Source organism: Ptiloglossa arizonensis, chromosome 3 (genome assembly GCF_051014685.1).
Source record: "Ptiloglossa arizonensis isolate GNS036 chromosome 3, iyPtiAriz1_principal, whole genome shotgun sequence".
In the NCBI taxonomy this organism is placed as follows: Eukaryota; Metazoa; Arthropoda; class Insecta; order Hymenoptera; family Colletidae; genus Ptiloglossa; species Ptiloglossa arizonensis.
The window spans coordinates 4,282,817-4,306,909 of record NC_135050.1 but is presented as its reverse complement, the minus strand read 5'-3'; the positions used below and the strand labels follow the sequence as shown (position 1 = coordinate 4,306,909).

At 32.1% G+C, this 24,093-nt stretch overlaps 1 protein-coding gene and 1 long non-coding RNA gene across 2 annotated transcripts in view; one reads left to right on the top strand and one right to left on the bottom strand.

Annotated features, from left to right (window-relative positions):
- Lkrsdh (lysine ketoglutarate reductase/saccharopine dehydrogenase) overlaps positions 1 to 24,088 on the bottom strand; it is a 30,008-nt gene extending 5,920 nt beyond the window's left edge. Inside the window, exons 1-7 of the mRNA XM_076307614.1 lie at positions 23,852 to 24,088; positions 20,791 to 21,273; positions 15,362 to 15,587; positions 6,462 to 6,789; positions 3,673 to 4,036; positions 2,576 to 2,898; positions 260 to 509 (exon numbers count right to left, since the gene is read on the bottom strand). Coding sequence (XP_076163729.1) covers positions 260 to 509; positions 2,576 to 2,898; positions 3,673 to 4,036; positions 6,462 to 6,789; positions 15,362 to 15,587; positions 20,791 to 21,273; positions 23,852 to 23,941 — 2,064 coding nt within the window. The 5' untranslated portion in view covers positions 23,942 to 24,088. The remainder of the gene's footprint in view (positions 1 to 259; positions 510 to 2,575; positions 2,899 to 3,672; positions 4,037 to 6,461; positions 6,790 to 15,361; positions 15,588 to 20,790; positions 21,274 to 23,851) is intronic.
- On the top strand, positions 4,497 to 7,443 carry LOC143144819 (uncharacterized). Its single transcript, XR_012991526.1, has 2 exons — positions 4,497 to 5,109; positions 5,188 to 7,443. It is a non-coding gene; the product is annotated as an uncharacterized LOC143144819 (long non-coding RNA).
- Positions 24,089 to 24,093: the final 5 nt, after the last annotated feature.

Here is a 24,093-nt window from a genome sequence, read left to right as displayed (position 1 = left end):
CTTACTTATTTGTTATTCAATTAAGTTCAAATTTTATTTTTCGTCTTTGTAACACTTCATTTTACTTTCATTTGGTAAGTATGACAATATGATTGAAGTTTTTCCAAAGGGGGATTTCTTATCCATAAAAAATCAGTTTACTCCATGAATATTTTCGTTTTGGTAGGCTTCTCAAAGTTCCATTATTTTTTAACAAAATTTGAATACTATTCAAGCATTAATTACAATCAAAGAAGCATTAAAAAATATTTTTACTCACTTGTTTCTCGTAGCAATATTTTGCTGGTGCCAAAGTATTTAACAATACTCCTCGTGGTGACCAATTAAATTTGTACCGCAATGGATTGCAAGAACATTCAGGAGCAGGTAATCCACCACACCAAGATATAAACGACTCTATTTTTCCACCAGCTTGTTTTACGTTGTCAAAACATTCTAAAGCCAATAAATGATCGATTCCAGGATCTAATCCCACCTCGTTAAGTATAGTTACTTCCGCTGCTACAGCCCTATTATAAAAATGCATTATATAATAAGTGTACTTATTATTATTATTATCACTATCTCTATTATCAACATTATATTTATCAGCAAACATCTTTATTATTATTGTTATTAACATGGCTGTTAGAACCATTCTTATTTATTTTTTACTTATTTTTTTTTTTAATTGCATTTAATTTTATTGCAACAGCAGTAACACGATGCTGACATTTGTACGTATATTCAAAACACAAAGGCAATTTGAATGCATTTAATTTCATACACTTATACACCATCGTCTATAAGTGCTAATCTACGCAAGCATACTGAAGTATGTATGGAATGCCTGAAACTAATTTCATTCCGTGAAATATTTTGTAATATAAGTTTAGTTGCATTTCCAGACGATGTGAAGAAGTATAAGTGTAACAAACAGGTCTTTATAGTGTGTTCGTGTACTGCACCTTCTTGCTTATTGAATGCACATATAACAAATACCATCTAGTATTAGGTACCCCACTGTCGCAACAAAATTAAAGAAAATAATTTTCGAAATTTTAAAACATACGGGGGTAATTCAAGAAGTACCTGACCTAACAAAGAAAACACAAAAAATTTGGGAAAAAATATCTTTATTTCTCTACATAGTCTCCATTTTAGATCGATACACTTTTCCCAATGATGTTCAAATCGATACCCTATTTATAATGAGAACCATCGAGCTCTTCAAAATAGCCATCAACTGCAGACTCCACCTCTTCATTGTTGGCAAATCTTTTACCATCGAACCATTTTTTCAAGTTTGGAAACAGAAAATAATCCGAGAGAGCTAAACCTGGGGAATAGGGTGCGCAAGGAAGTAATTTTAACTTTAACTCATTGATTTTGGCTACCGCAATAATGAATGTGTGAACTGGTCTCGATAAAGCAAAACCTTCTCTTTCGCCAAATGCCACCGTTTTTTCTTAATTTCATCACTCAAACGCTGCAATAAGTTCGAATAATACTCGCCGTTGATTGCTTTTCCTTTCCGAAAATAATCAATGAAAATTATCCTATGTACATCCCAAAAAACTGACGCCATGACCTTTCCTGCAAACGGAACTATCTTCGCCTTCTTTGGAGCTGTTTCTCCCCTTTCAATGCATTGTTCCGAATGTTTTTTCGTCTCAGGTGTGAAGCGATGGATGCATGTTTCATCCATGGTTATGAATGAACGCAAAAAGTTGGCTTTATTGATGTGAAACCTTGCCAAACACTCGATCGAAACATCCTCACGACACTGTTTTTGTTCCATTGTGAGCAATCGCGGCACCCATCTTGCGCATAGCTTTCTTATGTCCAAATTTTCAGTCAATATGAGATGTACAGCACTTTTTGATGTGCCTACCAAGTCTGCTAGCTCGCGCACTTTCAGTTGACGGTCCTTCAATACCATTTTGTGAATTTTTGTCATCATTTCAGACGTAGTCACCTCATTTGGTCGACCACTACGATGTTCGTCTTGAAAATTCGTACGGCCTCGTTTAAACTCAGCCACCCAATATTTTACTGTTGTAAATGAAGGAGCAGACTCCCCTAGAGTAGGATTTAGCTCCGCTTTAATATCGGTTGGAATAAAGCCTTTCAAATGAAAATATTTTATCGCATAACGATAACCAATTTTTTTCCATGTTTACAAATTTAACGAGTGCGTTCACTATTGATAACTGTCAAACAAATACTAAACAACATACTGTCTTCAACCTTTAAACTTAAGCTTTATAAGGTCGATACTTTCTCCCTTAGTTATTCTTTTTGAATAACTACCGCCCTCTATACTATATGTCAGGTCGGGTACTTCTAAAACTACCTTCGTATCTGTGTGGGAAGCAGTCGTAGAGCAGACTATGATCTTAAAAATTAAAACTTTTGAAAATTAAACAGAAGGAATTTCATAAAAACGAGATGGAAAGACTGAAAACAGATACCAGGAGATATTGTACATATTCGACTAACTATTATTAGAATGTAGGGTTCATTGGCATATTGATAATGCCAATCGGAAAAGTCATATTGTTTATGGAATTGTCCAATAAAAATGAATACTCACTCTTCGTGTAATGCCTTGACATCTTCGTTCAAATAACTTGCTGTTACCAAATGAGTCTTAGCGCTTATGCATGTTTTTGCTACAACGTGATGTAGTGTGTAAGGTAGCAATGAAACTACTACATCTGCAGATCTGACAATATCCTTTAAAGTATCAGGTCGTTCTAATACATTCAGAAAAATTGCTTCCACTCCAGGAAATTTAGTTGCTAATATATCGGCCTCTTCTTTTAACTGAGATGCAACAATTAAGCGAATATTACTAGCTCTATGTAAATATTCGACTAACGGAGCAGAAACGTACCCTGCACCCAGTACAATAACCTGTTCGCACAAAGCAATACAATTAATATAGAATTTGGTAAGAATGTACGAATAATTAATATTTTAAAGTTGGTAAATGTCATTTTGTAATAAAAATATTTAAAATTATAATTATTATATATACAATATGGACTAATTATAGTTGCAGTGACTATAACAACATGAAAGCAAAAACTGATATTCCTATTAAAACTCAGAATTACGCTAACAATTTGCATTGAGGCATGTAATCAGAATCGTTTTAAATTTTGGATCACATGAGAACAGCGAAGAACACTATTGGAAAATATATCATTGATGATCAGGCTACATTTTCCTAAATTGAGTGAATAGAAAGAAAGAAAGAAGAAAATGAAAATCTTTTCACAAAAGAAAGAAAATTCTGCTTATCATTGAATTTACTAGTAAGATAATTCACTTCGTAAAAAGAAAACAAAAGTAGGGAAATCCCCCAGCTTATAAAAACAGCTGATAAAATATAAACTATAATACAGTATGAATCAAAATAAATATCATTTAATACAAAAAAAAAAGAAAATAACATTAAAGTTTAGAAAATAATAATTTAGAAAAATAAGTTTTATTAATTATTATCGTTTGACGAAACAATTCCAATAATTTGACTTGATTAAGGAAAACAAAAGATATACTTTTGATAATAATAAATGTCATACAATGAACATCCTGAACTTCAAGTAAATTATTAATATTCAATAATTGAAATCTGATTCAACAAATCAATTTTAAGTACACAAGTACATAGTATTTCCATACCGTTTTGTTCTGCGTTTCTTTGTTATCTGCCTTATGCTTACTACGTTGGTTTAATAATCTTAGATCTTGAATATATTCAAAATTAGCAGTTAATTTCCCATTAGATGCAATGATGGCACCGTGCACTGCTGGACTAAAGTTGTGTTCTTCTAATGGGATCTTTGCATCCGATTGTATAATATCCAGTACATACGGATACAAAAGGTTTCCAAAGAAATCTGTAGATTCTTTTGGAAGCTGAGTTGGCATATTGTCAATTGAACACACTAATACTCCAGGTCCTTTGAAGGACTTTGTATCCTTGTTGCGATCGGCATCATATAAACAAAACGGTGTATCAATCGTTGTACACTCGTTCATGAATCTATCAACATTTCAAAAACTGTGTAAGAATATTTATGTAAATAACGTTTCTTTTATTTTAATCTGTAATATGCAGAAAGTATATAATGTAAGGTGGAAATAAAATGAAAATTGAGCAAAGTGTTACTGCCTGTGTAAAAATAAATGAATAATGTACAATCAATTTTTTTTGTCTGAAACTTTGTTTTAGTAGAAATTCGCTTAGAAAATCTGCCAGGTGAGCGTGCACTTTATGAAAATAGGGCTAATGAAGAATAATTAAGTTTTATTAAAAATATAATAAAATATATGTATAATACGCGATAAAAAGTTCAATTTTATTTATTTTATTTACTGAGAAATTGACGTGTTTCTGTTACTATAAACAAAGTTGTACCTTTTGAATTTTAGATGTATATACTCTAACTAATGTTCACCAATTCTTGAAAGGCTTCAATAATTTTTTTTTAAGATTTGAATTTGTAGCTTTTTGATTTATATTATTTTATAAAAGATAACTTAAACATGACTCCATAAGTAAAAATTATCATTTCATCTTGACCAAATCAGAAAAAAATGATGTGTCGACCGCAATATGAAATCATATTGTGAAAGTTATTGAATTCGAGTGACATGATATGAACATACTATATCATTGTCATACAGTATATGGTGGATAGATTTTGCATACATATACTAAAAACCAAGTTCATATGAATGTAATCTAGATTTATTATTAATTTCATGTATGACAGCTTCAACAAGTGCTGGTTCTAATCTTTGCATCACTCTTCTATACAGATGAAATTAAAAGAGAAAATCATTGTCTCTAATAACATGCTGCAGCAGATATAAACCAAAGCTCTTCTCATTTTCAAGAATATAGGCTGAACGGAACTATTGAAAAGTAAACCCGCTATGCTTCTGCCTTTGATTTTTCGACTTTTCATCATTCTTTGCTTCATGGTCACCGCTCAACACTTGATCTACCCGTTGATTGTTTTAAAGAAAAAAGCGTAAGCAGACAGCATGCCATTTCTATCTATTAGGCAACTAGCCTCTTTAGAAAACAACAATGTCCTAACGACTGTTGATGTAAATATATTTCATTGGTAGTGAGAAGACCGATAAAGCTTGGTCTATATTCTTATTAATCAAAACATCAACTAACAGTGTTGGACGGTGGCACGTTGGCCTTGCGACCCGTATCTTCGCTTTTGCCTCACCCGGGAGGTGGGTGAACCCAACATGAGAGGGAGGGAGCGCTGGCCTCTCCCCCCAAGAGCGAACATAAGATGAATGCCGCGCCGACAGTACGCGGGCGTTTTGAATCTTCGTGACATTGGGCAGGGCTGTGGAGGCCGCGGGCGATTGCGAGATTGAGGCTCGTTGCCACCCTTCGTGCGATTCCGTACTGAAAGTGGGGGCGGGGCGGTGTGACCCTACCCCGCTGCCGGGCGTCAGGCGCTGGGGAAAGTGGGAGGAGAGTGTCTCGTCGCTCCTCCCCCTCAAGAACGTACGAGGACAGTGACCGTGGTGAGTAGGTCCCGCATCCGGGGTTTCTGAGTGAGGAGAATCCCACAATCCACTCGCCCCCTGCCCAAAGGGTCAGGGCAGTCTTTCGAAGATTTCCTCCCCGTTAAAAAAAAAGGACCATACTTCTCTGGCTAACAAGTTAGCATTTGTTAGAATTTTTATTTTTAATTATATTTATATCTTTATATAATTAGATTTTGGAAAAGTCGAAATAGTTACGAACATATCTTGCGGCTCTTTTTGTATATAGTAGCTACACTGTTCATATATAGATAGACACATATGCAATCATTTGCTATTTGGGGAACTTAACATTAAAAAATTCGGGAACTAAATTTATATTTCAGTACAACCCCTACAATCCGATCGTTTGCCATTCCTATGTGTCCAGTAATCTGGCACTCAACGGTTGTTTTCATGTTTCAACTTCTGAGAATATAATAATTCAAATCGCTTATTTTTGTTGTCCTAATATTCAGTCTACCAAGTAGTAATACTGCCAAGTAGTATTTTGATTGTTTCATTTGATTATTCAACAGAATGTCAATATGTGAAAAGCGAAATCAAACTGTATTTTGATTGTACATTAACTGCAAATTGAAAATCAAGTGATGATCAAGCGGTTGGATAAAGGAGAGAAACTTAACGATTTAATTAATTGTTACGGCGAAAGATATTTAAAAGACAGTGCTTCGATCACATGTACGTCGAGTTAGAGAGATTGTACTGTATATATATTTCGATTAGCTATTCTTACATTAACAAAATAATAAAGAATTTTCTATTTTTTTTGGCAACAGTTTGAATTTAGTACACTGTATAATATCACTCTAATATCATTAAAATGATATTTCAATGTATTATTACATAAATAGTTTAATAACAATAATATTAGAAGATATTAATCTTACTCGATACTGCCACCAGGATCAGCAGATATGTCACAAATGGCTAACATTCTGTGAGGTAAAGCAGGTGCTCCAACACTTATAGGTAACCAGGGAGTATGAGCCGGCCTTAGTAAGTATTTTGCATCTGGTAGAGTCAATAATTTTGGCGAACCAACTGCCCAATATATACCGTTAATTATCACCGATGCATATGATGCAATCTTTTTGCTAAAAGTGGAAATATATCTCTCAGGATGCTTGTCATATTCCTCCGGATCAAAACCACCGCCATCTTTTCTTTCTAGATGATGTCTTCGTCTTACCTCACACCCATATATCTTCGTTGTATCTAAAAGATATGTTGTTTTTCGACATTATACATGAAAGAATTATAAAACATAAATAAAAGTTATTCACAGAATATCTCAAGCGGGAGTCACACGAAATGTTATGTACTAAATGTTCGAAGCATATTAGATTCATACTGGACTATTTTCCTAACAATGAAAATTGTGTTTCGTAAGCCGCTAGTTTGAGGTCTAAAGCGTGATCAACAAAAGACATTATTCCTACGTTACATGTAAATATGTTTAAAAGAAATTGAATTATTGATTATTATGTATAAATATAAAGGTAGAGTACTTGCATAAGAACATCTAAGTATCTGTATTGCTTATAGATATATGAAAAAACTGTTCATAATAATTTTAAAGAAGCAAACATAGCGATAGCAAAACAAATTTCATGAAGCCAAAAGCAATTCACAACAATGATGAACACACACTAATACACCTCCAGTCATATTAATCAAGCTTTCATAGGTAATAAATATGTACAGTAAATATTATTATTATATACATATATACTGCTTTACACATAGTTCCAAAGTATTCATTAACAAATATATTATTTGTATAGTTTTAAACAAAGGCTTGTGTAAATGACTTATAATATTTCACAAAGAAAGTCGTATGAAATGTAATTATTCAAAATAAAAGTTGAATAGAAATTTGAAGTTATGTGGTTTCTAAATCAAAACCTCCCCATTTATAAATCAAGTGCTTTATGTATTCACTCAACACAATTTCTTGAGAAAATGTTAAAGAAATCTTATATTTATAATTTCAATTGTTTAAAAAAAAAAATTTGTAGTGGAACGAAATAATTAAAAAAATCTCATCATTCGACTTCTAGATTTATCCCTTAAAATTCTATCAAATTATAAATAGAAATATTTAGATTCATTAGAGAAGGCTTATATTACGTAAAGCTATATATACAGTTGGTTACTAAGTGTTAATTAGGTAAAGCCATTAAATATGGAAATATGTTTAAAGAAAAACTCTATACGAGAATAGGTATAACACTGCATCGAATAAAGCTTGTGAAAGAGAAAAGAATTGTCTATTTATTGTTGCATCCTACCCTCAGCTCAAGTAATGAACAAATTCATCCCTTCATCCAATAAAATATAAAATGGGAGGTAAGTATAATAGATTTTTGGCCTCAATTTAAAACACAAAATTGACTTCTAAAATTTCGAAAAAATAAATTTACTAAAAATATACTGTTACCAGCTTAAAGACCCTTCTGAATTCATTTTATATAATGTTATATAGGAACTCAAGCTTTGTAAAGTAAACTTCGATACATCACATAATCCAAAAATACTGACCATTAAACAACTTAATATGTGTCTATTTTAACACATTTGAAATTTGAGAATTTAGATTGAAAGTAAAATTTATTGGACTATATGTTATTTCGGATAAAAATGTAATGGAAGAATTTTAAATTTTATGCACACATATTCAATAATTATTTTATATATTGGAAAAAGAACTTTAATACTTAATGATAAAATATAACAACTACTTTACATAATGATGGAATTTAAACTGTTTGAAAAAATCTTGAGACAAGGAGCAAAACTCAACAAATTTTAAAACGTTTGCAACTTGCAAATTTTTGATAGTTTTGGTAGTCTTAATATTCTTGGTAGTTTTAATAATCTCGATAATCTCCATAATCTCAATAATCTTGATAGTCTTGATAGTCTTGATAGTCTTGTTAGTCTTGTTAGTCTTGTTAGTCTTGTTAGTCTTGTTAGTCTTGATAGTTTTGATAGTTTTGATAGTTTTGATAGTTTTGATAGTCTTGATAGTCTTGATAGTCTTGATAGTCTTGATAGTCTTGATAGTCTTGATAGTCTTGATAGTCTTGATAGTCTTGATAGTCTTGATAGTCTTGATAGTCTTGATAGTCTTGATAGTCTTGATAGTCTTGATAGTCTTGATAGTCTTGATAGTCTTGATAGTCTTGATAGTCTTGATAGTCTTGATAGTCTTGATAGTCTTGATAGTCTTGATAGTCTTGATAGTCTTGATAGTCTTGATAGTCTTGATAGTCTTGATAGTCCTCGAAGCCTTGAAAGCCTTGAAAGACTTGAAAGTTTTAAAAATTTGTAACGATCTTGAATATGTGAAGTGTCTTGAATAGCTTAAATATCTTGAACGTCTTGAATTATTAAAGCCCCTAATAAAACAATAAAAAAATTAAGGAAAGATTTACAGGGAATGTGAAAATAAGATTTTTTCGAGAATATTTTAACGTCTGCACGCGCATTCACCTTTTATATTTTAAATATCATACACACACGCGCGCACATATCCATCTAAAATAAATGTATTTACTCCAAAAACCTACACCGCAGCCATGCAGCCTCAAAATCAAGTATAGAAGCAGGTCACAAATATCTAAACACTGAGAAGCGTCCGGAACCGCATTAAGTTTGGAAATTTAACCAGTTCTCTTATACCACAGCATTCCCCTTTCCCTTATAAGCGTGACTTTAGAAAAATAGGAGTTTGTTTCTGTTTCAGAAAAGCCGTATTCTATAGCAGGTTCTAATAGCGATCAAAAGAGACGATTTCTACGATATTGTACGAAGAATATAGTATGACGAAATCGAGCTAGACGTCAACTATATCTAAAACACGACATCAAAATTGGCATCAGATACGATGGATGTTTCCAATGTGTTTGTAAAACACATTAAAAAAAATTCAGAAAAAATGTTAATTGTATAAAAAAATAAATACTGTCTATTTATATTTCAGAAATATATTTTTTTCAATTCAATCATCATTCACTATTACAAGTTTTTGAAACACAATTTTCAGAAAAAATAATTTATTAAAAATGAATATTTAAACATATTGTTTTGTAGAAAAAATAGTTTTTAGAAATGTTTTAATATAAATATATTATAAAAACAACCTAAAGCTACTTTCCGAAATGTGTGCAAAAGTAATTGTAATGTGGGACACTTTTGACTCGGCGCATAGTTTGATGTATCATTAATCTACATAGCTAGACAAAAATCTTTTTCATAACTATCACAAAATGCTTTAATTTTTATTATGAGCTATTGTAAAAGATTTAAAATAATACAAAACATTTTCATAAATCAATTTTATAAAGCCCAACGATCATAGTAGATGTCAGAGTTGACCATTTTGCGAGCTAACGCAACTCTAATTCGTACATCTTAAAGTAGATCATGTTTCAAGGTTTATTTATAAAATACCTCAGTCTCTTCCACTACATGCATTTTTGTAACGTCTTTAGCTTAAGATGAAACAAGGAAACATTTAATTATTTGCTAATTGTGTGAAAATCTCTCAACTTTGTACAGATCTGCAAAATGTTGTTAATGTGTGTTAGTATTTATTCTTGTTGCAATGTAGTGGATAGTTCATTAGCTACAAATCTTAATAAACTTTAGCTACCGTCAGATTGCACTGTTCAAAATTTTTCTTTTCTTAAAATGGCGTCTGACCACTTCGCTAGAAGCTTTACCGGCTATTTCGCATGGACATACTTTATAACGCTGGTTAGTCGAAACCCAGAACAGTACAGAGATGGCATGTTGATATGCTGCGTATATATATATAAATGTAACATAATCCTTTATTTCGAATTTTGTCTAGCTAGATTAGCGATCCGTCAGACTGCCAGCGACAGCGTCAAAAATGCGTGTGAATGTAGTACAGCCTATAGTTAAAGAGTTGAACAACTCCTTTAGTAGTGACTGCGCTTCGGGTATTGGTCTTTAACCAACTCCTCAATTGCAACGAAGAAAACGCGATTGCAATTGTAACACACTTATATTTTTGATACAAATAAAATATCTTTGTATGTAAATTTAAATTATATTAGTATATAGATACACTTACTAATTAATTTGCAAACCTTAAATTTATTGTTTGATATTCTAATAAAAAAAATATATATATGTATATAAGTACACATATTCATGTAAATAAATACTGAATAAATTCCTTGTAAGAGGAAATCTAACCTTTGAATTTGAATCTCGCGTGCCACAACAAATCCCTACTTAACCCATTCCCTGTTTCGTGCGTCAAGCCCGACGCACGGGTACTCACTGCGACATGCTCCGTGTGTCAGTTTTGACGCACGGTACTTTTCTTTTGGAGTAGCTTCATGAGCCAGATGGAAGTGCTGAAATATTCCGTAGAAAAAACCACATAATAAATTAATACTTGTATTAATCTATAATATCAATTTACACTTATAATATTTGACTTACAATATTAATAATTTTAACACAATATTTAATTTATAATATTAACCTACAATATTGATAATTATAATATAATAATATTTAAATAATAGTATTAACTAAAAACTTTAAAAATTACAACAAAGTATTTAACTTACAATATTTGCCTACAATTACCACAATTATAACACAATATTTAAGAGAGATAACCATGATGTAGAATCAAAACAAATAATAAATAGTTAAAGAATTTAATTATTGGGTTATGACATAAATTCCTATGGTTAAACTTAACACATACGTACTCTTGCTTTGGAAGAAGTTGTAATGAGTAGCAGTGATAGGTTTGAACTAAATGCTCGAGACTTCATTATCAGAGTTTAATTCTTCAAGTATAAGATAAACAATCGATTCTTAGAAAAGAAACGTGATACTTGTAGCGACCGAACGAATTTGTGTTATAATCCAATATTTAAAAACATATTTCTAAAGTTTTATTTTTACATATATATGGTTGTCACGATTTATGTGTAAGCAAATTGACTTCAAATTTTAATTGTATGTTCTCAAATATATTGTTTATCGATCAATTGTGGCTTATCGAAATTTTTGGTTCCACAAAAAATTCTTTATTTTAAGTAGCAGATATCTTTTTGTGTATTACCATTTTACAAAAAGCTACAATCGAACGATAACGACTCTACTATAGATTATTAGAGCAGAAAAATTATTTCTTTCAGATGTTTCAACATGTCAAAACCTTGACAACCATAAGAGAATGTTCTCATAATCTCATAAAGAAAGGTTTTGCCATAAATTTATAAATTTTGCAATAACAAAATTCTCTAACTCTTAATTACAAATAAATATTAGTTAATCAGTGATTAATTAATTACTTCTTATTTACTTATCTATAATAATAGCATTGACCTTTGTTAAACTAATCAAGAAAACGACATTTACTTCTTTCCTTATTGTTTTAAAAGAAAGAAATAGTTTTATTTTCCAATTTTATATTTAAATTTGCGCATACGTTGAATTTACATTGAAAAAAGGATCGTAATTTTTAAATTTGGAAATAAAGTAATTTTTTTAATGTGAGTACAATTAGCTGCGAGCACCAGGATAGGAAAAGTCTGCTTTTTATCTGATTAAATATGATAGGAAAAAGAAATTCTTTAGTATCATAAAAATACTAACAAGCTGCATGAAGGTTGCGCAAATTTTCGATGTTTTTCAGTTTGCTAAGGCTTCCAAAATTTTGCAGACTTTTCAAATATTGAAGGCTTTCAAGCCTAGTTTCATCCAGAAGCAGTTTCAATATGGCTAAAAATGTCACATTTTCAACTTGGATATAGAGTGAAACCAAGAAGTCTAAAATAAAAAAACATATATGGGGTATGTTGAAAAAGAAAATCGTTTCCAAAAGTTTCTTTCTCGTTGTGAACAGTCAGATGAATGCAAATTTTTGAAACTGCAACTCATATTTTGGGACGCATCATATACAAGAAAGGCGTGAAACCAAATTCTAAAATCTTTCGGAAAGTAAAAGAATACTATTGATTAAAAAATAGAAGGGGAATCAAACGGTTTTTTTTACCTCGTTTAATATTATTAAACGAAACTCCTTGAAAAAACGAACGACTGATGAACTGAATGAAAGATTACTATTGAATGGTAAAAGACCGATCGATACCGAAAGTTTAAGCAATTGACATTCGATAGAGTATATCCAAATTAGTTAATAATATGTAAGTAATCTAAATGACAAGATCTTGTTAGGTGTGATAGAACCTCTACTATAATCAAAAGGATAGAAATATATAGTAGTTTATGCCCGTTTGACGAGAAACTTGGTATTAGTACCATTGAAAATCAAGAGTTCAAGACTGCTTTACTTGACCCGGATCATTTCTAGCACTCCATTGTCGAAAACAACTTTAAGGCAACAACACAAATTGCGGGATGATATGCAAAATAAAAGTGATGTCGAATTTACTGGAAGTTTACTTCAACATGTAATAGGTTGCTCAATGAGTTTTATCGAAGAAATTTATTGAGCAACCTAGTATGTATGGACGAATGAGTGTATATCGTGCGTGACTGACTTGATGATATTTGGAAAGCATTGAAGTGGGAGAAGATCGCAAATAGCATTACGATGCCAATACATCCAACTGCCACATCTTTCTACCGTCTCCTACTCCTCTCAGTTAGCGATTTGAAGAATCAAATCTGACTATCATAATTGGGACTCACGATCACCGATCGTTAGACGATGAGGTCATCATGACCTTACTGCGCATTTCGATGTCGTCGCAACAGGCGACAAAAAAACACGTATAAGTAAGAAGAAAATCGCAGGGTGACGGTGCAAGGTCTTGCATCGATCTGACGATCGTCAGCAGAAGCTGCGAGAGATCTCCCTAGCCAATCGCCTCTCTATAACACACGCAGTTAATTTTGGGGGAAAAGCTGGCTCCTTCTCTCGAGAATATAATACAAGATAAATCCTTTGCCAGTCTCGCAATTTTGACGAAATCGATTCATAAAATGCCTATTTTTTTTTTAATTGATTGGTTATGTTATTCTGGTATAAAAAAAAGGTAATTTCAAATGGTAAATAAGTGTTTTTTTGTTGTAAAAAATGAAAAAATGAAAAAACTCATAAAGATCTCATAATTCTCTTTCTCATAAGACTACATCAAAGAGACCATCTAAATGCTCTTACCATATTACAAAATAAGTATGGTAAAAATTATATGTTTTCGGGTAAGCCCGTGATTGTCATAGGCTAGTTAATGTGCGAGCCTTGGCCTCGCTCATAACTGTCACGAGCTCGTCAATCCGAGAGCATCAGTCTCGCCCGTGACTGTCATGGATAGGACTGGCAAAGGGTAAATGCTGCGCCAGCGGACGAAGGATCATGCTCCTGTCTTCATACCATCGGGAGCGGCTATGGGGATCGCGGGCGATCGTAAGATTGGAGCTTATGATCGCCCTTTGTATAGCCCTCCGGAAAGAGAGGCGACGGAACAGCGTGGCCCCGCCCCTCTCGCAACGCTGGTATTATGCCCCACCCATCTCGCAACGTTGGTATTATACCCCGCCCCTCTTGCAACGCTGGCGTTCGCCAATGAAAACACGAACAGGACGCGAACAACGTCGGATATTATGTTGTATGCAGTTTTCGATGTCCCCCTAAAATCATGCGAGTATGGTCCCTATGGGGAGTTTAGTGGATAGGTTCAGCATCCGGTGGTGCCAGATGCGGAGAATCTTACACTACCCCAACCCCATTCTAAAGAAAAAAAGAAGGTGACAGAAGGAGAGGACGTGACCTCTCCTCTGTCAACAACCACGGACACCGGACGTTATGCAGCTAGAAGTTCCCGGTGTCCCTTTGTAGTTGTGCGAGGATGATCACCGTAAGATTTTAATGAGTAGGTTTTCCATCCTGAGTTCTAGTACGCGAAAAAAAAAGAACATGTATGTATCATCCACCAAGTAATAAAAAGAACGGTTGGTTATACAATATAGTCACAAATTATGTACGCAATTTATATTTCAAAGAGGGGAAGATTCTGCGAATGACCAAAAAGAAGAATCGGAGAATCACCTTCTAACTGTGTTATTTAAAGGTCCGGTCAAGAAAAAAATATCAGTCTATATCGAAGTTTGCAATATTGTATAAATAGGGCAGCACAAAACTTAATTCAACGTCTTAAAACTAGAGACAGTTAACAACTGTGTTATAATCGGGTAAGAACAGGCGTCACGTAATAAGCAAGCTCAATTGATGGGGCTGCAAAAATGATGTGATATCGTACAGCAGTGAGTAGTTTTCCACACATTCAGCTTGCGCACCACTTGGTGCCTATTCTCACATGAGTGTCCATATTGCCCCACAATATAAGAAACATACACATTCTTATATGCTATTATATTTTTTCTTTTTGCAACTGTGAGTGCAAATAGAATTGTATGAAAAGATAAGTGTTTCAGCGTATGACGGTTATTTATAATATATAAATTAAAATATTGCCTTTTTGTTATTTATTTTATTTTAATAAATTAATGTGACTATCTCCATGCTACCACGAGTTATCTAACAAATTAAAATCTGATTGTATTATAGAATAATAATTCATAAGGATTTTCTTATAATTTTTGTAACCTTTAATTTGAGAACTAAACGACCTCCTTTCAGTTTCATTCTATAATAACTGTAACGTTTTACAATTTGTTTATATTAATACATCTAAACTCCTTCTCGTCAAGAAATAAAGTTATGAAATATGTATTTGTTTTTATTAAATTAACTGAAACTTACCGCCATGTTCAGCCACTTTTTTTAGCATTTCTGGTGGTACATACTCATGCGGAAGTTCTTGAAAGACTTCTTGACCACCCTGACTGACATTGCCACTACCAGTGAAAATAAAGGTTAACGGTCCAATGGACTTCGGCATGGCTCCCAATGCTATTTCATATCCCGCATCTCGAATTGCTTGTCGTGCCATTGCGGAGTCCCTATAATTATGCGCTGGTCCAATGTGCTATCAAACATTGATATGTATAACTCTTCCATGACCAATTATAATTTTAATTTTTGAAATGGTGTATATAAATTACGAAGTATAGGGAAATAAAGAGTATAATTGCCCAATACAAGGTGTTCTATAATTCATGGTCGCAACTTTAGATACGTTTAGCACGCATAAAAATAAACAAAGTAGTGTTAATAAACATGCATCTAGAATTCAACAGTTTTCTAGTTATAAACTAGTTCTCTAATGTCTTCTTTGGTAGAGATTACAGCATCAATTCTTCTTACCTTTTGATGGTATCAATTGATAAAGGTCACAGGGCTGATGAACAGAAACTTGTTTTTAAAAGACAATTACTTTATTCATATACTTAACATCATTATAACAATATTAAACTTAACTACAATTAACCCTTAACTATTGACACCTAATTTTTGGACACTGATACGGTTACAGAGCCTGTTAGGCTCCAATTAAACCATAGTGATATTAAATATTTATAAAAATGATATGACACTAATTGTTATATAGAAATGAGACATAATTATATTACAAATTTGTGATAGAAAATATTTCATAGTTGCATAAAGTGAACATAAAAACATTACAAAAGCATATTTTTGGTTTGGTTTTCAATATAGACAAGTAAAATACTATAATATTTTGATAAAAACTGAAATATCTTTTTTAAAAATAACAAAATTTGTACATGGAGCATACATGGATGTATAAATCGAGCTATGAAAATTCAACACTGTTATGAATGTAACATAATGCGAAGTATTAAAAAGGAAGTTATTTCCAAAATAATTCGTAGTAGGGGAAATAATAAAAAATGCGTTACTTAATAAGACTCTGCCAGACTTCGCATCAGTAATTAAAGGTTAATATAAATAATCGGAATGGTCAGGGTCACGGTCAATGATCACGGAATATGCACTGAAAACTAGAAAATGAAGATGACCGCTCAATCAATAGGCAGTCTTTTATAGAAGTTTCATAATATGTGGTATTTACTTCAGCAATGGTGCATAAAAAGTAGAAAAACAATTTCATATAAACGTATGCAATATTTGTTCTTATTTCCAAGTTATAACCACTTTGTATTTCAATAATGGATGCTGCTTATCTTTATAGGCAGGATTCGAAATGAAATTAGATTACTGAATACAACTGTATTTTACATTATGTACAAACTAGTTTGGTAGAATTATACTAGCCAGTTTATGATTATTACCAAAGTACAAAAATGTCTATAACTCGAAAAGAAGATCTAGTAGGATACATGTTTATACGAACTCTTTCGTGCTTCTATGTCCACTGCGTCCACTACTGAAGTAGATACCACAACACTGTATATTTGATCAATGTACACCCGGTGACAGAGGTTCGTGACAACTTAGGGATATACTAGGTTGTTCAATAAGTTTTGTTGTTTTTCTCATTGTAAAAATATACTATGATATTTCAACTTTAAACAATTGTAAATATACGAATGAGTCGACAGATCTAAATGAAACTTTACACATGTTCATCAAACAGTAGAGAAATAAAACGACGAACCTAATAGCTGCATTTCTTATCGAACGACAAAACTTATTGAGCAACCTATTATATAGTAGCTCGTTTGACGTTTTGTTCAGCTCGCATCTCAGTTTCGCATGCTAAAGCACTTGGTAGCTGCGCAATACAGATGCGCAGAACCATTATACTGTTGACTGAGCAATGGAACAGTTCTAATATTCCATAATATTTGACGTAGATGGTACTAATGTACTATACTCAAGTGTCACATAAATAATTAATTAAATGACATTGGAATATGCATAATATATAGGATGCATTTGAATACACAGTATTTTTCATATACTTCATACTTTGTGTATTTAAATATATTACGCACATTTTATTCTACATATTCCCTAAAAGGGAAGCTTTCGTAATTTTCACTTTAATAATTTAATAATAAATATCCAGAACTTACAGAGAACATTATCAAGGAGAACTTAAAGTAACATTACTAACAATAAAGTGTCAAAAAAATATACTTAAATACAATTGAAATTATACGTTCAAATGTTAGCGGTTATAAATTAATAATTGCATCAATTTTGGCTACTTAAGATCAAAAACATGAAATTTAGAATAAATAATTAAGGTGAGGTGAGTTAACATTGACGACTTAGAAAATTCATGACTCCACTATTGTTTCATAGACTAAAATATGAGAAACATTTAAACACGGAAGGTTATAGAAACGAACCTAGTGGTCAAAGTGTCCTGTATCGCACAACTATCACGCACCATATACTGGTATGAGATCATAATGCAGTCCAAGAAGAAGAAAAAGTAGCGTCAAATGGACCAATACTCCTAAACTACTATAATATGAATGTATGTTACACGACGTACATTTGTTGACCGTAGTCACATTGTAAGTGACGTATGAATTAAAGTTATGACAAATCTTCAATATAGCAAGAAGATGACATAGAAAGTGAAGTGTCACATATACTCGTATCTATGATAGATTTTCTTAGAAGAATATTGTACTGCTCTCCTCGCAACCTCTTTAATATTAAGTATAACAGAAAAAGATTAAAGACCTATGAAAGTTAAATAATTTTAGAATTGAAATTATTATAGTAATATATTTAAGATAGAAAAATACGACAAAGAATATATGAATTTATAGATGGCGTCATTCCTTACGATTATCCTAATACACATACAGAATTAGTGTCATAGAATGTACATCAACTTCTACGAAACACAATATATGTAGGAGCGTATTATAAAATCTATACAGATTGTTATAATAGTTTTCTGATAAATGTTTAAGAATATAAAAATGTATATAATTTGCTATGCCATAGCATGGCACTACTAAGATATAACTCGAAAAGAAAATTAAATACTTTTTCGTACGAACTTTTTTTATCGTTTTTATATTTCTTGTCCACCACTGAAGTAATTACCACATGTTATGAAACCCGCTGTTTTTTAAGACTATTATACAAGGTTTACCGTTTGAAGTTTCGAACGCAATTACCTTTCAAATTATAGTTTGTTTCAAAAAATATTTCAAACAAGATTTATTCTGTTTGGGGGGGGGGGGGGGGCATTTTATAGTGGTCAAAAATCTTCTCTAGACAAACATGCTCTCAAGACTTCAAGATCCTCTCTTTTGTTTAGATAGGCGTGTAGAACGTTTCGAAATAAATTTATTGACCTATAATATATTGATCTTTGAAGATTATTTAGTGCCGTTCAAAATTTACCTTCATTATGCGTCCAAAAAATACTCGTTGCTTTGGTCATAAACTTGAAGTAAATTAATACTAAGATTAATGGTATGACTTATAGTTTTAAAAAAGGTTTTTGCCGCAGTGAAATTTTCAACTAAATTAAGATTGGAATTTTGAGCGTAGTTCGAATATAAGAAAGATGATAAGTTCTTCAAGAGGAGAACACTATCTTTCAAGCCCAAAAAATACTGATGTTTGGAAATTTCTTTCTGACTATATGGAATATCTGATATAAATTTTAAGAAAAGTATATATGTTGAACAATATTTCTGCTGATTTTTATAAACAAATTTTAATGTAGGAATGTTTACATTCCCACTCTAGTTTACAGTTCATCAGTTCCCCTATCATTTCGCACCCATTTTTGCTATTAGCCGAGAACGGTGAAGAGATCGACAATGGTTAATAGCAACAATTCGTGCGATGGTAGGGAAACTGGTAGACTGTACATTAAAGCGGGGATACGTAATTTTGAGCTTAGGCCCCAATTTTTATGCAGTTATCCAACTTTTACTGTGTACTAGGTTGTTCAATAAGTTTTGTCGGTTTTTTCATTGTAAGAAAATGCTATGACGTTTCAACTTTGAACAACTGTAAATATACGAATGAGTCGACAGATCTACATGAAATTTTACACATGTTCATCAAACAGTAGTACCATATTTAGAGAAATAAAACGACGAACCTAATAGCTCCATTTCTTATCGAACGACAAAATTTATTGAACAACCTAGAATTATGTACATGTAGAAAAAAAGTTATTGCAAATCTTGTTCTTTACATATATTCATAAATAATCAGTGTGTGTTTTGTGTATTTTCTCATTACGATGACGTGCTAGGGCCCACGTCGGTATCAATATATAAATTGTCTCGAAATTTAGCTATTTCGTTGAAAAAAGCTTCAATTATTTCGAGCGGCCTGAATTTTTTGTTTAAATATCAATCTCATCGACAATATTTTGTCGGCTACAATATCTGAACAATGTCTGAAGTTGTTAATGGCTACGTCTGGATAATATACACTATCATCAAATAATGTATGGCTTGCAATTGATATTTATACACATACAACTACTCATAAAATTGAAGGTGGTATCTTAAGAAATTTGCAGATTATAAGATGTAAACAATGTAATTAACAATATTTAACAAAATTTATGAAACTGCATAATATCGTGCTTTTAGAATATATTTATAAAAACGAAGCGTTGAAAAAAATGATATAAATTTTATTTTATCATCCAGTTGCAAACATGAACAAATTATATTAGCATAAAATTGAATTTAAGCCAAAAGAATTTTCCAAATTACACAGATTTTTATCATTCAAATGGTGGTTTTATGAAAAGTAAGATTCGTAGAATGTCCTTTAATAGATTATAACCGAAAAATAATAAGTGACCATGAGAAGAAATACAAGTGGCTTGGTGCCTAACTTTCAGGCTGCGGTTCCACTGCAGGCGATTTCAAGTAAACTGGCAATCGCTATTGACATCGTAGTAAACATATGCATACTGTATTGTTCTTACGTTGTCCTAAGTCACTCCTAGATTACTGCAAAAAACCTCTCATATTTTTGCACGAAATCGCTTGAAGCGGAGCTACAGCCATAATGCACGACCACTGAGATGCATGCTGAAAAGAATGGCGTCAAACAAGCCATATTCCTTTCAGCTGATTCGAATCCGTGACACCAGGTGTACGCAAACGCCCAAACATCACTTTGAGACTTTCTGTGTAGTTTAAATTAAAAGCAGACTTTTTCATTAATATAAATAAACTGAATAAATAGTGAGTGAATCGATAAATTAATAGTAAATTCAGAAGAAGAAATTACCTTAAAAACGTTGTTTCTTAGATCGCGTACTTCAAATTTAATATTCTTAAGTATATTTATCTTACCATAAATGGCGTGTGATGTCCCAAAGCCAATAATCTTAATCCAAGTCCGTGCAATATGTTCACCATGCCAGCAACACCAGCATATTTTCCAAAAGCAACAACCCTTTGTCCATTAACATCTGTTAATTTTTCATAATCTAACAAACGTATATTCTTTTCAAGAATTGCATCCAGAAGAGGCATATTACTCTCCTGTGCTTTGATAGTATGCGAAAAGAAGCAATAAGTTTTATTAGATATGAGTTGATCCACAGGAACTTGCTTCACCCCAAAAATAACAGATGCAGAACTTATATCTTCTTGTAATACAGCGCCTGCAGCTTGGTAAGATTGTGCAGGATAAGCTCTTCTATTACTGGGTTGCACAATCACCTTCACGCCTGCTCTAATTAATCGACGAACGTTTGCAGGTGCTAGAGAAGCTCTTCTTTCCCATACTGATTGATCTTCCCTCCTAATTGCAATTATTTTACCCTTCAGAGTCTGTAAAATATTCTCTTGATTAATCAAAACATTTCATTTTTATATCGTATAATATTAATGCTTGTTTTTATCCATAATTAATTAAACACTAAATATTAAAGTAATCGCCAAGCAAACTGGTACAATAGGGGTGTGATACAACTTCCATCAGACTTCTCACTGTCAATGAAATCTATATTACAATATGTGCCTGTATCTTTCTCTTTTATATTTCCTTTCTCGTTTTTACTTGGCCCAAGCGACTCTATCTTCGTGTATTCAACAATCAATTTCAATATTCGAGAGTGCAAAGTTAAAAATTTCTTACAATAATAAATGCAAATATATACTTGATCATTAATTGAAACATACATACATTGTAATTTGCGAAAAATTGATTTTGCAATAAATTATGTTGTGTAAGAGAGACATACATGGTTATATAATATTAAAGTAAACATAGACACATAAACTAAATGTAATTCAAACTAAATTATGTATTGTAACATAGGTGAAAATAATTGGATCATTTGAAACTAATCTTTAAACACACTTTACGTTTTAGTTATTCCACGCCAAATCATTCACTTTCGGATTCAATAACAAAGGTTTTGTTCAAATTGAAATATATTGCAGTTTGTGTAAAAATAGGGGAACGGGGAGAGGGCGCGAGTGGCAGTTAAGTTATTATTTCATGTATACAAAATTGTTTAAAAAATACAGACCCTCGAAGTTAGCAATTTTCAACGATTTTGACAAAAACTGATTTCAGAGAAAAATTGTTTTCTCTATTTTACTATAGTTATTAACTATTTAATTATTTGTTTCATTCGTAAGGTCATTTTTGTAATATAAAAATTTTTGAAATATTTTTATTTTGCACATTCAACCCCCAAGGAAATTGTTAAACAATTTGGAAAAATATTTTAATACTTTGTATTCTTTTCTCTTTTGATTGCGACCGCTACCAGGCATGCTGAGCGTCATGTTTGACACCAAGAGGAATTGAAAGACCGTAGCTTCCTTCTGTGAACAAATTATGTCACAGAAGGCCCCCCTAGTTACTCCTCACTCCCCCTCTGGGTTGACGAGTAAGCATCTAAGGTGCTTACGTCCCGCCCACATGAGTCCCAGAAACCAAGGAGCGGGGTAGGAGAGACCACCTCTCTCTACCTTGGCTCGCACATGTGCATTTATGGCTGCGCCAATAGTAGAAAAGAGAATAAGCTTACTGCCTCCCCCCCCCCCCCCAAAGCACACTTGAGAAAACCATAAACGGCCAAGAAAGACATTGTCTCCAATAACTACACAATATAGTTTATAGACCACTATACTTAAAGTAACTAATACCACTAGTAACCTTCGAGATATATTTATATTGAATATACAAATGTAAAATTACTTTCAAATCGCTTGGTTTTTCTATTCATTCACCTAGTTACTTCCGTGGTCCGAAAATCTTATATAATACTTTTGTATAGTCACACCTTGAATACGTTGTCATAGCTGGTCTATAAATACTATTAAATATCAAGGGCGATTCGAAAAAAGCCAACATAAATTTCTAAGATATCCTTCCCACCGAATTGGATTTAGAATATCACCACTGTTTCATGATTATTTCTATATTTCACAAGCATTAAGCATACCTAATCTGCCAGCCGCGTATAATAATTATAGATCTCACTTTCCTATTTGAAATTATTATTAGACAAACAAATTACGCACTTGTATTAAATCTAAAATTCAACTTTCCGCTGTACCGATTCACTAAACTAAATATGAGAATAGTAAATCTATAACAAGAATATGCAATGATGTTGATAACATCTATCACAGTCTTGACTTCCTTTCGAAATTAGTTTACACTTTTATGCATACCATAATTAAATTCACAAACTTATTTAATCGTCATTTGATCGTGCTTTGTCAATTTCTCAATACATTCATGTTTCACGTATATAAAAGGTGTAACCGCTTTTAATAATAAGTAAATAAACGTCTCTTTAATTGCCTGACAGTTAGTCTGGTGTTTATTATACACGGAAAATAATTTCTGAGACGCAAATATTTTATGTTTACACTTACGTTACTATTTGAAATATTAAAGGTTTGTCTACTATTATATTATACATATATAATATTTTTTATATAAATAAGAATTTAAAACACCACATGGGAAACCAAAATATTTTAAATAACTTTTTTCAAGAATACTTGAATAATTCATTTTTCGATGTATGAGTTCTTTGTCAAAAAGGTACAAAGACAATGTAAAAGCATAAAAAAGATGTCTTCAATAGAGCTTGATCTCATACTTTTAACCATTAGTGTGTGTTTTCTTTAAATGTATTAATGTCTACATTTAAACACCTTTCACTTTATACATTCAAATATCCCTCTTAAAGTCTTTAATTTTAAAAATATAATATATACCAGTTCGCTATAGCTTCAAAAATATATAAATTTACTGATTAAATCTGGCTACATATTTTATAGCTCTATATATTTTACGTTCAGATTTATATAGGTATTTATTTTAGTTTATATTTATATACGTATGTGTGTGTACATATGTGTGTGTATATATAGATCTTACACTGATGTAACGAATCGTAGACGTAATTATACGTATTGTTGATAAAGTGGGTGTATTAAATTCACACTTGAGCAATCGCAAAACCCACATAGTATGTTCAGTATTCACTAGTTTAGTTAAATTCACAACAGTAAATCAGCAAGAACCGATCATGAACGGCAATACAATGCGTTAAGTTCCACATTGAATTAAAGCTACTGTAATACCGTCTTGATACTACGCCGGGTCATGCAGGTCAATGC